We start from the raw sequence: 12,996 nt of genomic DNA, 5'->3' as shown, positions 1-12,996 counted from the left end.
TGCACCAGCTTGCCCCAGCCTGCCCCAGCCTGCCCCAGTCTGCCCCAGTCTGCCCCAGTCTACACCAGCCTACACCAGTCTACACCAGCCTGCACCAGTCTGCACCAGCCTGCACCAGCCTGCACCAGCCTGCACCAGCCTGCACCAGCCTGCACCAGCCTGCCCCAGTCTGCCCCAGTCTGCACCAGCCTGCACCAGCCTACACCAGTCTACACCAGTCTGCCCCAGCCTGCACCAGTCTGCCCCAGTCTGCACCAGTCTGCACCAGCCTGCACCAGCCTGCCCCAGTCTGCCCCAGTCTGCACCAGCCTACACCAGCCTGCACCAGCCTGCCTCAGCCTGCCCCAGTCTGCACCAGTCTGCACCAGCCTGCACCAGCCTGCACCAGCCTGCCCCAGTCTGCCCCAGTCTGCACCAGCCTGCACCAGCCTACACCAGTCTACACCAGTCTGCCCCAGCCTGCACCAGTCTGCCCCAGTCTGCACCAGTCTGCACCAGCCTGCACCAGTCTGCACCAGTCTGCACCAGTCTGCACCAGCCTGCACCAGCCTGCACCAGTCTGCACCAGCCTACACCAGCCTGCACCAGCCTGCACCAGCCTACACCAGCCTGCACCAGCCTACACCAGTCTGCACCAGCCTGCACCAGTCTACACCAGCCTGCACCAGCCTGCACCAGTCTGCACCAGCTTGTACCAGTCTGCACCAGCCTGCACCAGTCTACACCAGCCTACACCAGTCTATACCAGCCTGCACCAGTCTACACCAGCCTGCACCAGCCTGCACCAGCCTGCACCAGTCTACACCAGCCTACACCAGTCTACACCAGTCTACACCAGCCTGCACCAGTCTACACCAGCCTACACCAGTCTGCACCAGCCTACACCAGTCTGCACCAGCCTACACCAGTCTACACCAGTCTACACCAGCCTACACCAGCCTACACCAGTCTACACCAGCCTGCACCAGCCTACACCAGCCTACACCAGCCTACACCAGTCTACACCAGTCTACACCAGCCTGCACCAGTCTACACCAGCCTACACCAGTCTACACCAGCCTGCACCAGCCTGCACCAGTCTACACCAGCCTACACCAGCCTACACCAGTCTACACCAGCCTACACCAGTCTACACCAGTCTACACCAGCCTGCACCAGCCTGCACCAGTCTACACCAGCCTGCACCAGTCTGCACCAGCCTACACCAGTCTACACCAGTCTACACCAGCCTACACCAGCCTACACCAGCCTACACCAGTCTACACCAGCCTACACCAGTCTACACCAGTCTACACCAGCCTGCACCAGCCTGCACCAGTCTACACCAGCCTACACCAGCCTACACCAGTCTGCACCAGCCTGCACCAGCCTACACCAGTCTACACCAGTCTACACCAGCCTGCACCAGCCTGCACCAGTCTACACCAGTCTACACCAGTCTACACCAGCCTACACCAGTCTACACCAGTCTACACCAGCCTACACCAGTCTACACCAGCCTGCACCAGCCTGCACCAGTCTGCACCAGTCTGCACCAGCCTGCACCAGCCTACACCAGTCTACACCAGTCTACACCAGTCTACACCAGCCTACACCAGCCTGCACCAGTTTACACCGGAGGCAGAGAAAAGGAGCATGAAGCTGTGGACATGGAGAGGGTGGATGAATGTTCACGTCACGCCAGTTTGAGAAGTTCAGTTTCCAGTTATGCAACTTGTCTTCGTTTTCACTCCCACCACCTTCCAAACGTGCACCCAGTCCAGACCCACATCACGTGCACGCTCCTCATGACCCCAGCAGCAAAACACCCCTAAAAATATGCAGCTCCTTCATTCTTCCAAAACTAAACTTTCCTTTCCGTCTCCTGATGTCGTCCCCCCCCCTTCCTGCACCAGCATGTATTAGGTGGCGTTTCATCCAAACCAAAGCTAATATTGTTACACCTGCTGCTCGAGAGGGAGGCGAACACACCTCCAAGTCCTTTCACTTTTCATCCAGAACCACCAAATGAATCACGTTACAGTTTCAAAAAACACAACAAGAAAATCAGAAGGTCTGATTCTCAGAGCGCCAACCTGCTCCGGTTCACACACGGTGGGTTCACATGAAAACAAACAGTCAAAGAGCTTCAGAGGAGACGGAGAAACACACGAGGAAGGTGATTCAGGATGTTCATCAGCAGTTACCAAACCATTTTCAGGCTTTTTGCATGCTGTATGCTCCAGGGGGGGTTTACTGATTAGTCTTCTGATTCATGAATTCACTGGACAGTTTGCAGACTGAGGAAGCGCTGAAAGAAAACATCATTCTGACTGCAGAACAGATGATTCAGTAAAGAAATGCTTCATGCAGTGCAGTCGCTGTACAGCAGCTGTTGGTTGCTTTTAAAGCGTTTTAGGAATAAAACAGGTGAGGTATGTTACATTAAACCAAAATGGACAAAAAGAAAATCTTAACTCAGCTATGATCATACTATTAATATGCTGCATTTCCAGAACACTTTAACCCAAATAAGGTCATACTCAGAGAAAGCTAGAATTAAATTAAACTATATGGAGCATTTTGTACACAAGTACACACCATACAACACCAGTCTGTAAACTACTGGCCTGGCTCCATGTGTGCAAACACAGATTATAAAGTTCTGATGTTCTTATAAACATTAAATGTAACTCAGACCTGCTCTGATGAAGCATCCAGACTCCTCCTCACGTTGTGAACGACAGCTTTTCCCGTCGTTCCCAGGGTGCGAGTCCAACAAGGTGAAACGGCGTTTAGTCTGGATGTCTTTATTAAGCTTTATTTACTGCAGCTTTCCCAACTATTTCAAATTTTTTCCTAATCATTTTTAACCATTTATTATCAGATTTTTTTGGTTTCTACTCTTAAAAATGCACAAGATTTGATTTACAGGTGGTCATTTTAACCTTTTTTTTTTATTTAAATATGTTTAATTGAATATTTTTCTTTGTAAAGCACTGGATTGCATTGTGTACAAATCATCCTTTACAAGTAAATTAGCCTTGATCAGAACTTCACCATAACTCCTGCATAATGACTCGTGCTTTTTAAAAGCAACTCCAAATAAAGTTGCTACTCGTTACTTTCTGCTTCATGCAGAACAAGACGGCTAGAGAGAAAAGCATTGATTATCTGCAGCTTGTGTGAAATATCTTATTTATATTAAGGTGCAGTGAGTTAAAGCCACAGTGGGAAAACAAAAAAATCCAGCTAATGTTTACTTTACACATCCACAAAGAGCAGTTCGGTGCAGAGAGACAAAAAGACAAAGCAAAAGAGAGACGGAAAGGAGAATATAAGAGCAGAAACATGAAGGAAGAGCAGAAGAAAGTGTTGTGGACTGAAAGCAAAGCCAACTAATGGAGAAAACAGGAGGTTACCATGAAGGCAAGGCGAGTTTATTTACAGCACAACAACAGGGTGACTCAAGGCGCTCTCCAGACATAAAGGCTGAAGGATCAGCGGGTTTGTGTGAGCGACTGACTGGCAGAGAAGTGGGAATGGGTGCGTCTTTGCGGACTGGAAATGCTTAAGTTTCCACCTACATGGGAAATGTGACATCCACCCTCGTGCACGTGCATGTGTGAAGTGGCATTTCTGCAGAGGATATGAATGTCTTTTCCTCATGTGAGGTCTTCCAGTCCCGGCTGGGAGGACTGCACATGCAGACACACACTGTAGCTGCATATATCCTGCAGCCTGCATGAGAGGGAGGGAGGCGGCGGAAAGACAGGCAAGATGGCAGGAAGTCATATGAGGCCTCCAGGGGACCCACAGGAAGCTGTAGCTGCCATTATTGACCCAAACAAGGCTTAGTGAGTTTGTTTGTGTGTGTGTGTGTGTGTGTGTGTCCCAGCCTCCACCTTACAGTTTACAGCCATTTTATGCAGAATGCAAAGACTACATGTGAGTAATTTCCCCTCAAACAGGAAAAGGTCAGAGATGAACGTCTTATTCATGCCGCAGAGTGAATGAAACTGTCATTTTGCTGGTCTTTGCAAAGCGTCACTGCCTTCACACACACTGAGCTCGCTCCGTTTAGAAGCTTTCAGATGAGTCATAGTCTCCGTTCTTTCATGAGTCAGTCGGTAGCTCACCAGCAGCTTCTCCTCATTCAAGCAAGACTCCACCACCTCCATGATGAGGCTGACTCAGGAGCGAGCGCAGGCCCAGCATGAGGAATGGGAGGGTACTTAGAGAACTGTAAGAGGAGGGAGGGAACGGAAAGGAAAGATGGGTGCATCCCAGGGTGTACCCAAGGAAGGAAACTCACTCCCATCGCCCAAAGGAATGAGAACATTTCCATTCAGTGCTATTATGCAACTGCAGTCCAGTCACACTGGATGGAACACTGGGCGAGGACTCGACCTCACCAGTTCCACTTTCCTGGAAACACGACTGGAGTTTTAAGTCAGAAATGCTCATTTCACCATCCCCACTCTGAGAACAGAACTTCTATTCTGGTATAAATAGTATTTGGAAATCATATAGGATGGAAAGACTAATTCAATAACCGACTCTGCATCTGGACCGCAGCTGGACCGCTGCGCAGACAGGTGGGATTTAACCGGCCCAAATGATGAGACAGAGAAAGGAAGATAGACAGGGGAAAATGAGGGCAGAGAGGAAAGCCGATAGAACATGCGCACTAATCTCCACCAGCATTGTAAAATCCAGATGTTGGCCTAGCAGACCTGATCCAGCTGTGCCACTTTGGCCTGACACGCTGTACGTTACGTCCTCTCAACGCACAGCAAATCCTTGCAGGTGGGTAAAGACAGGCCCCTGCTTTTAAATAACTGGGACTGAAAAGAAAAACTCAACTTAAATTTGCATTTTTAAATATTAAAAAAGGAAGAACAGCTCCCAGATGTTGAGCTCGGCTGCTGGCTCTCGCAGAGAGAAGCTCGGTGACGCTGTGGTAGTAGCTCGGTTTGGACGCTTGTAAACGTGTCGACAGATTGTGACCATATGCAGACCTTTCCACAGTAAACGCTCAGCGTTATCAGCCGAAACTTGTAAATGCCAGCCTGACTGTCCCTAAACAACCTCACACTTGGCTTCTCTTTGTAGAAACAAAAAAGCTCATTTGGGTTTACCGAGCTGCCACCAATGAGAAATGAACCCAAGAACCAGAATGATTGAGGAGAACCAACTTTCAATTAGCCAACTCTGAGAGCCATTCCTGGTTTAATGGTGAAACTTATTAGCATGGAACGGCCTTGACAAACAAAAATAAATCTGTCAGTGTCCCTGGTGCACCGGCAGACTTCGCACATGGCCTATATATCAACTATGCGTGCAAACCTTGAAGCAGCGGTGGAAAGAAACAGTTGAAACTCCACCGTGATCCAAAAAACAGACTCAGAACTGTAAAACAGGCAACTGCTGCCAGATGCAAGTGTGTAGTTCAGCTGAAGTGATGCATCAGTCCCTCTGATGTGGTCTTTACTTATTGTGTCAAAATCAGCGGCGATTGCTTCCAGGTCCACCGGAGGCTTTCATATGGGTTTAAACAGTCTGAGAGGCAGGTTTATTCTTACTCCCCCTGAGTGGTTTGTTTTGCATTTGACAGAGCAAAGCTGAATGTTTACACACGAAAACTAAGAATAAATCCCACACACACACGCTCATTCTGCAACATTAGCTTTATGAGCAACAGACCGGGAAAAAATATGTCATGTCAGGATTGCTTCATGGCCAAATCCACACACCTGCATATTTCATGAGGATAAAAACTAAAACAAAAGTAGGTTGTTGGAAGCAGAAGTCTGCACCACCCAATAAGTTTCCCACCATGAATTCCATTTTGCCGAATCTCCTGAACTGGTCCTGACAGTGGAGTGATACATCCTCATGTTCAAGCATTCGTCGTGCCTCTAAAGCACCAGAGACCGTCCTGCAGTCAGCCACTCAGCATAATGTTGAGAGAATTTGAATGATCCAGGAAACCGGGGAGTGAAGGAGGGAAAAGGGTGCAATGATGGTGAAAGAAAAACCTGAAACAAAGACAGGAACTATACTAAAGAAAAGAAAACAGCAAAGCCAGGACCAGTTTGCATTCTGCAACCCACTGCAGACCTCCTCCGTCTGACAGCTGTGCCCTGAACCCTCTCCACAACGTGGACGCATGTCCCCATCTGGCACGGGCTCAGACGTAAAGCCTCTGCCCACGAATGTGATCCGTGCACCGGATGTGGACTGCAGGACAACAGAGGCAGCATGTATACGACAGGATGAGCTGCATTTGTGGACATTTGCTCGATGATGGGGGGGCTGGGTACAGCCTCAGCCAACCATCAAGACGCCTTCCGCAAGACCCAACCAGTCTAATTCCTTGTCTGTAATCCTATTTGTTCAGGATAATGAGCAACACGCAAAGGAAAAGAACTGGGCTGCCGAGCATTAAGGAACAGATACAGATCCAGGACTTCTGTTGTGCCAGGACAACATACCGAACCGACTTCACATACAAACGGAAAACGCACCCTGTTCAGTTTTTATTTGCTGGACAAGATAAATAACCATCTGGTTCTTGAGGTAAATCCAAACTCAGATGTGTCCTTTAGAGAACACATGAAGTTAAAATGCAGAAAGTGTGTGAATATGTAAACCATGACTCAGCAGACTGAAGAAAGCATCTTTTGCTGAAGTCATGGTTTTCTGCTCTTCGTCATCGGTTGCTCATATGGTTGTGGTTGTGAAGCTTTGCTTTCTGCAGCTCTCTGAAGGTCCCACCGCGGCTTTTCAGTCAGGCTGGACTTTGTCTGGATCGTGTCCACACCTGGAGTCTTTTCTTTTGCTGTTGCAGATCTGCTGCTGCGTTCGGGACTGACAAAGCTTTAGCTGTCAGACAACATGCTCTCACGTTTGCCTCTGGAATACTTTGGCATCTGGAGGACTTTATGGTTCACTGGATGATGTGGCTGCAAGGTCAAGCCCAGATCGTCATCCATCCGCCTCCGTGCCAACAGTTGCTACGACATGTTTGTGCTGATATGCTGCGTTTGCTTTGTTGACCAAATGGGTCCAGTTTGGTTCGGCCTCCCAAGATGCAACTTTACTACAAAGCCACACTTGTTCAATCCTTTCCTAACTGTGCATCATGCAAATATTCTCTCCACCGCTCCAACGACTAGCTGAAATGGAGCTCACACCATGTTTAAAGACGCATGTTTACTCACCACCAGCTCAGAGAAACGTGCATGCAGCTCTTCTGCAGGAGGCATGGGGGCGCTGAACTCCAGCAGCTGCAGTGGCACGCTGTCCTTCAGGTTGATCTCCGGGGGCTCGCTGCTGCCAAAGCAGCACAGAAACCCCAAGCCCGGGCGCGTCCTCTTCCTGGGGGGCATGATGGCCGCGGTGACAAAGGTGGCAGTGGTGGTGCTGGACCAGGAAGGTGGAGGAGGGGGGCCAGGGAGGGGGAGTGGAGAGGAGGGCGAGGCTGCTATCTAGGGGGCATGATCTGGAAGAGAGAGAAAGGAAGCAGTTTAGATTAACTTTAACTGAGATCATGAATCATTTTATTGGCTTGATGACAACAATTCACATTTTTTCAGAACAAAATGCAGCGAAACTGGTGTTGTTTTGCAGAAACACACCAGTTACAGAAACAGCAGAGCCACCTGCAGAGACCACATTAAGGGAAAATCTGAGCAGAAAAAACATTCTGCTGATTTACAAGCCGCCCAGTGGATCCTACTTCCTTAGGAACTGCTTATAGATATTCTCATAACAGGAAGGACGGAGGTGGCAGGATCCCCATCATATCATTATATCCTGAGAGTCTGCAACAAAGAAATCTCTTATCCACGACTGTGTGTGTGCAGTGTGTGTGTGTCCGAGTGGCGAAGCAGTGCCGTCGCGCCCTCAACAGACCAGAAACAGCACAAGTGTACACAAACAGGGACCGACATGCTCTACAACACGAGTAGAGGAGTGAATGGACCCCCTGAAGGAAGCCATCAGTGTTACAAAAAGGACATGGGTGGTCTTCATTGTATGAATAAAACACCCGGTGCTCTTTATTCCACCTCCCAATGAGACGCACAACACGAGCATGCAGCTCACACAGCTCCTCTTTCTGCATTTATTAGTGACTGAAGGCCTCAACCATCGTACACAAATACTGTGGAGAAAAAATACAGATTGGTTTTTGCTCAAGAAATGAATGAAGGTCTTTAAAAGCACAAACCCTCAAACTTCACACCCTGACTGGTAATCATAGGTAACCCAACGAGCCGCGAGGAATGACCGGAGCTCGACTGGTTAATGTAGCCGCGAAACTTTCTGACGAGTTTCCACAAGAAGCCACAGTCTTCTACATCTGGACTGAGCTTGACGCCCCGCCATCCCGCCCGCCCTCCCTCGCGACGCCCCGCCCTCCCTCCCTCGCGACGCCCCGCCATCCCGCCCTCCCTCACGACGCTCCGCCATCCCTCCCTTCCTCACGACGCCCCGCCCTCCCTCCCTCGCGACGCCCCGCCATCCCGCCCTCCCTCCCTCGCTCCGCCATCCCGCCCTCGCGACGCTCCGCCATCCCTCCCTTCCTCGCGACGCCCCGCCCTCCCTCCCTCGCCCCGCCATCCCGCCCTCCCTCGCGACGCTCCGCCAGCCCTCCCTCACGACGCTCCGCCATCCCTCCCTTCCTCGCGACGCCCCGCCCTCCCTCCCTCGCTCCGCCATCCCTCCCTTCCTCGCGGCGCCCCGCCCTCCCTCCCTCGCTTCGCTCCGCCCTCCCTCCCTTCCTCGCGACGCTCCGCCAGCCCTCCCTCGCGACGCTCCGCCCGCCCTCCCTCCCTCCCTCCCTCCCTCCCTCGCGACGCTCCGCCATCCCTCCCTCCCTCGCGACGCTCCGCCATCCCTCCCTCGCGACGCTCCGCCATCCCTCCCTCGCTCCGCCATCCCTCCCTCGCTCCGCCATCCCTCCCTCCCTCGCGACGCTCCGCCATCCCTCCCTCGCTCCGCCATCCCTCCCTCCCTCGCGACGCTCCGCCATCCCTCCCTCACACAGTTGCTGGGTGTAGGCGTTCTCGCTGCACCAGCTAAAATTAGCCACGTGCTAAATTCTTTATGAACACGCTGAGGCTTTGACGGGAGCTTGAAAGAGAAAAAAAAACAAAAAACAGCCCACTTCCACTTTGCGCCTTTTTTAGTCGCTTTTTTTTGACTCTGTGAATCTGCTACGGGCCTCATGGGGAGGAAGGAGCAAAGCTACATGGACTTTTCTTTGGTTTGTTCAGCATGGGATCATCAGAAGGCTTACTCTATGCTGCTCTTTCAATTATTCTGTGTAACCTTTAAAGATCTGGGGATGTTTCACAGTCGTTGCATCAGAGTGCTGGAGGTCAGTGATAGCATGTGTGGCATCCTGCACATGTGTGTGGTACATCCGATACTCCACCAGCAGAAGTGTTAGAACAAGCAGGGGGACCGTCTCTTGATTCCTCCTCCATCAGGGGAGGGCTGACCTGCAAAGGGCCTCTCGTAAAAATGAGCTGCAAGTCTCAAGTTCACGTTCCTTTTCATCCAGTTTGGCTACCACAGACGACATGGACCAGATTTTTTATTAAACTGCATCTTCAGGGAGCTCCAGGAACAGGATGACTCATATCAAACATGGCTGAAAATAGGGATGCATTTTTGCTGTAAAAATAGCTTCAGTGCACATGTGCGCATTCCTTTCAGCATAGGTTGTGAATAAAAGATGGAAGTAACTTCTGAGAAGCTGTTTTAGTTCCTGAACTGCTGCTGTAAATCCTCCAGTTTGCAGAGGCCTTAAACATATTCAGTCATTAAAATCACCAGGATTATTATGATCAAATGAGCAGAGTTAATGACAACATGATGACTTGTGGAGGAAGAAAAAAAAATTATCAGATAAGAGAAAAAGTCACATTTTTAGAATTCGTAATAAAGTAAAATGTGTTTTTGAGCAGGCTCCTAGTGGCCATCTGTGGTATTGCATATTAAGACACTTTCTCATTGGCTTCACATTTCAGACAAGGGGGCTTCATTCATACAGAAGTCATGATTTTAAGAAAAACTATTAAAATGAGAAAGAAATGCTTCCACAATAATGCAGTAATTCCATTATTATTATGTTTTCTCTTTTCTAAAGTTTAATCCTGCTGCGCACCAATCCCGTTTAGCTGACTGATGCAGAACTTTCATTCATTTTCAGAATGTTGTTGACTGTCTTCAGTTTGTTTATTTTTGTAATACTCATTGCATCAAACAAGAACTCTGATTTAAATGTTCAACTAAAGAGAAAAGTCAGGAAAAATAAAGATAAAACTCTGCTATCAGTGGGGATTCTGCTTCCTGATTTGTTCATCCATTCTGGCAGAAGTAACGGACGGTTTTAAACTTAGTCTTAAAATGTTGTTTTGGAAGATATGTGAGAAACATTGATGTATTTATTGAACATGTCAGGACACTTTGGTTCTCCTACCTGCCTGCTGCCACACGGAGATGCTGCTGTCTCTGCACTCTTTACTGCAAACTTCACTCTACAGCAAAGTGACAAGATGAAATTCATTGTAAACCCTTCCATTGCTACCAATAAAGAGAGATTTTAAGCAGCTGAGTAAGCTCTGAACTATGTTATCTTAACTGTTGTTTCAGCAATAACTGCACTGGAAAAGCTAAAGCGATGATTAACAGAAGATATAAGAGGTGTACACAGCATCCCTGCCTAAAGCCACCCTGCAAGAGTCCAAGTGAGTAACACCTCCTGAGCCAATTACTGGAAATTATAGCAACCCTACCTCAAAACTGTGCAGCCCAGGCAAATAAACAGCACAGTCTAAATATGCACCTTGGCTCCTACAGATTCCTTCAGCAGAAACACGAATAAAAAGTCACTTTATTGCTTTAAAAGCAAAAGCTTTACAGCAGTGAGCGAGTTGCTGCTTTGGACAGCTGGTTGAGGCTAATGGAAGAGAAGCTGCTCTGCGGGGGTTTTAAAGCCCATCAGCATAATGCACGACCTAAAGCGTCTGCCAGTGTCCGTGTGTGTGTCCGATTCTGTCTTCACTCTCCCACTGAGCCCCACGTGCAGAGATTCCTCACTCAACACAAGTCCTGCTGGCCTGCTTCCAGCCAATGCCCAGAGAAAGTAGGCCAAGGAAGCAAACACACACACACACACACACACACACACACACACACACACACACACACACACACACACACACACACACACACACACACACACACACACACACAGGTACAGTAGATACACAAACACATTTCAAGTCAGTCTATAGGTTTGAGATTTATCCTTTTACTGGGTCAGAAGTCGTCCTGTACTGACCGTGTCCATTGCCATATGTGACCTAAACCCCCCCCCTCTTCATCTCTGGGCTTTCTACTTCTGCACCCTCTTCCTCCCTCCCTGTCATCTCCCATTATTCCCCTCTTTCAGGGTGAACAGAGGGATATGTTCCAACAACAACCCCCTTCGGACAGGAACATCTGTCATTTTTCCCTACTGCTCACATCCAGTCCTTCCATCTTTAATCCCCCCCCCCCCCCCCCCAACTTCCCCTTCTTGCTGCATTCCTGAAAGTTTTTATCTTTCATTTACTGTAAGAAGAGCCAACGATGCACCAAATGCATCCCACCATCAGCTGTCTACATTGCCTTGGATTCTTTACACCCCTCCAACTGTTCCAGACCAAGGGAGCAACATTTTTCCGACCTGATGGATGTCATGGATCAGCTCCTCCGCTGCACACATGGTTCAAGTTTTACACAAAAAAGTAAAACTGCTACAAGCTCCATTTTTTTCATATTCTGCCTTTCCATACGCTGTTGGGGTTTATTTGAAATGAACATGCATGGTTTGGTTGCACCTGGTTACACAGACATGGTTTTATTATTCATGTTGTGAAATTCCAGTTAGGACACATGGACGCTGACGGACAGAAAACGTACACATCTTATCATTTCTAACTATGGATCGTGACAACAATGCTTGTTTTGGACGAGTTGATAAGACTTCTGTTTGGACTGATCTTATTACGAAATGTGGTTGATGGCTTTGACCACAAACCAATTCCAGCTCTGTTGACCTGCAGCAAAACTATAAAGGTGACGAATCATCTCCTGCAGTTTCTGAAATCTTATGCAAAGCCTTCATGTCTTGCTTGGTGTGATGATACGGTCATCACACACACAACACACACACACACAGGCAGGTGTGCACCATGACGTTGCTTCTCACTTTTCACTCGTTACTTCCCTTTTCTTGCTTCAGACACATTTTTAGTAAAGAAATGAAAACTTTTGCTCCATTTCTGTTTGAAGTGGAAGAGCTGCAGTGAATCTCAGATCTCAGCTTGCAGCCTGACGGCAGAAAGTGGAGCAGCAGCTTTGAGACATTCTGCCACATCAAACTTTCTTCCTAGCTGATCAGAGCAGATGCACTCAGAGCAAAAAATCCCTGCACACACATCATCTTCAGCCCAAATAAATGGTGCTTTCTGTCAGATGACGCTTTGCTCAAAAAGAACAAAGAAAAAAAAATCAGACTTTTATGAGAGAAGAACATCGACCTTGCAGGGGTTTGACAGTGAGACAGGAACAGAATGAGGTGAGAATGAAAGCCGCTTTGTTGGGAAATCATTTGTATTAATATGCATTATTTTCTGAGCTGAGCTGAGAGAGCAGGACAGAAACACAAGACGTCAACATTTTAATTAGCAGGAGATTTCCTCTGATCCCAGCTGAATATGTCGACTCTGGAGTAAAAACAGGCTTCTATAGTTTTCAGTCTTACAACAAAATGAACTGATTGATATAAACATGATTCTGTCAGAAATAAATGTTCCTGCATCAAACTATGAGTCATATTTTCAAGTTGCAATTGTTTGATCAAAAATTAAAGTTAAAATTACCAAGTAAAATCACATTTCATGTTACACAGGTGTTTTCAGTCTTTTTTAATTCCAAATAAAAGTTAAATCTGCT

General features: G+C 48.3%; 1 protein-coding gene across 5 annotated transcripts in view; it reads right to left on the bottom strand.

Annotated features, from left to right (window-relative positions):
* daam2 (dishevelled associated activator of morphogenesis 2) overlaps positions 1 to 12,996 on the bottom strand; it is a 114,054-nt gene that overhangs the window by 65,541 nt on the left and 35,517 nt on the right. For all 5 annotated transcript variants that reach the window (XM_079262241.1, XM_079262240.1, XM_079262243.1 and 2 more), the window contains exon 2: positions 7,206 to 7,486. In XM_079262241.1, coding sequence (XP_079118367.1) covers positions 7,206 to 7,373 — 168 coding nt within the window. In that variant the 5' untranslated portion in view covers positions 7,374 to 7,486. The remainder of the gene's footprint in view (positions 1 to 7,205; positions 7,487 to 12,996) is intronic.

This window comes from Telmatherina bonti, assembly GCF_933228915.1.
Source record: "Telmatherina bonti genome assembly, chromosome: 22".
Classification (NCBI taxonomy): domain Eukaryota; kingdom Metazoa; phylum Chordata; class Actinopteri; order Atheriniformes; family Telmatherinidae; genus Telmatherina; species Telmatherina bonti.
The sequence above is the reverse complement of the archived record's forward strand: the minus strand, read 5'-3'. Positions and strand labels throughout refer to the sequence as shown.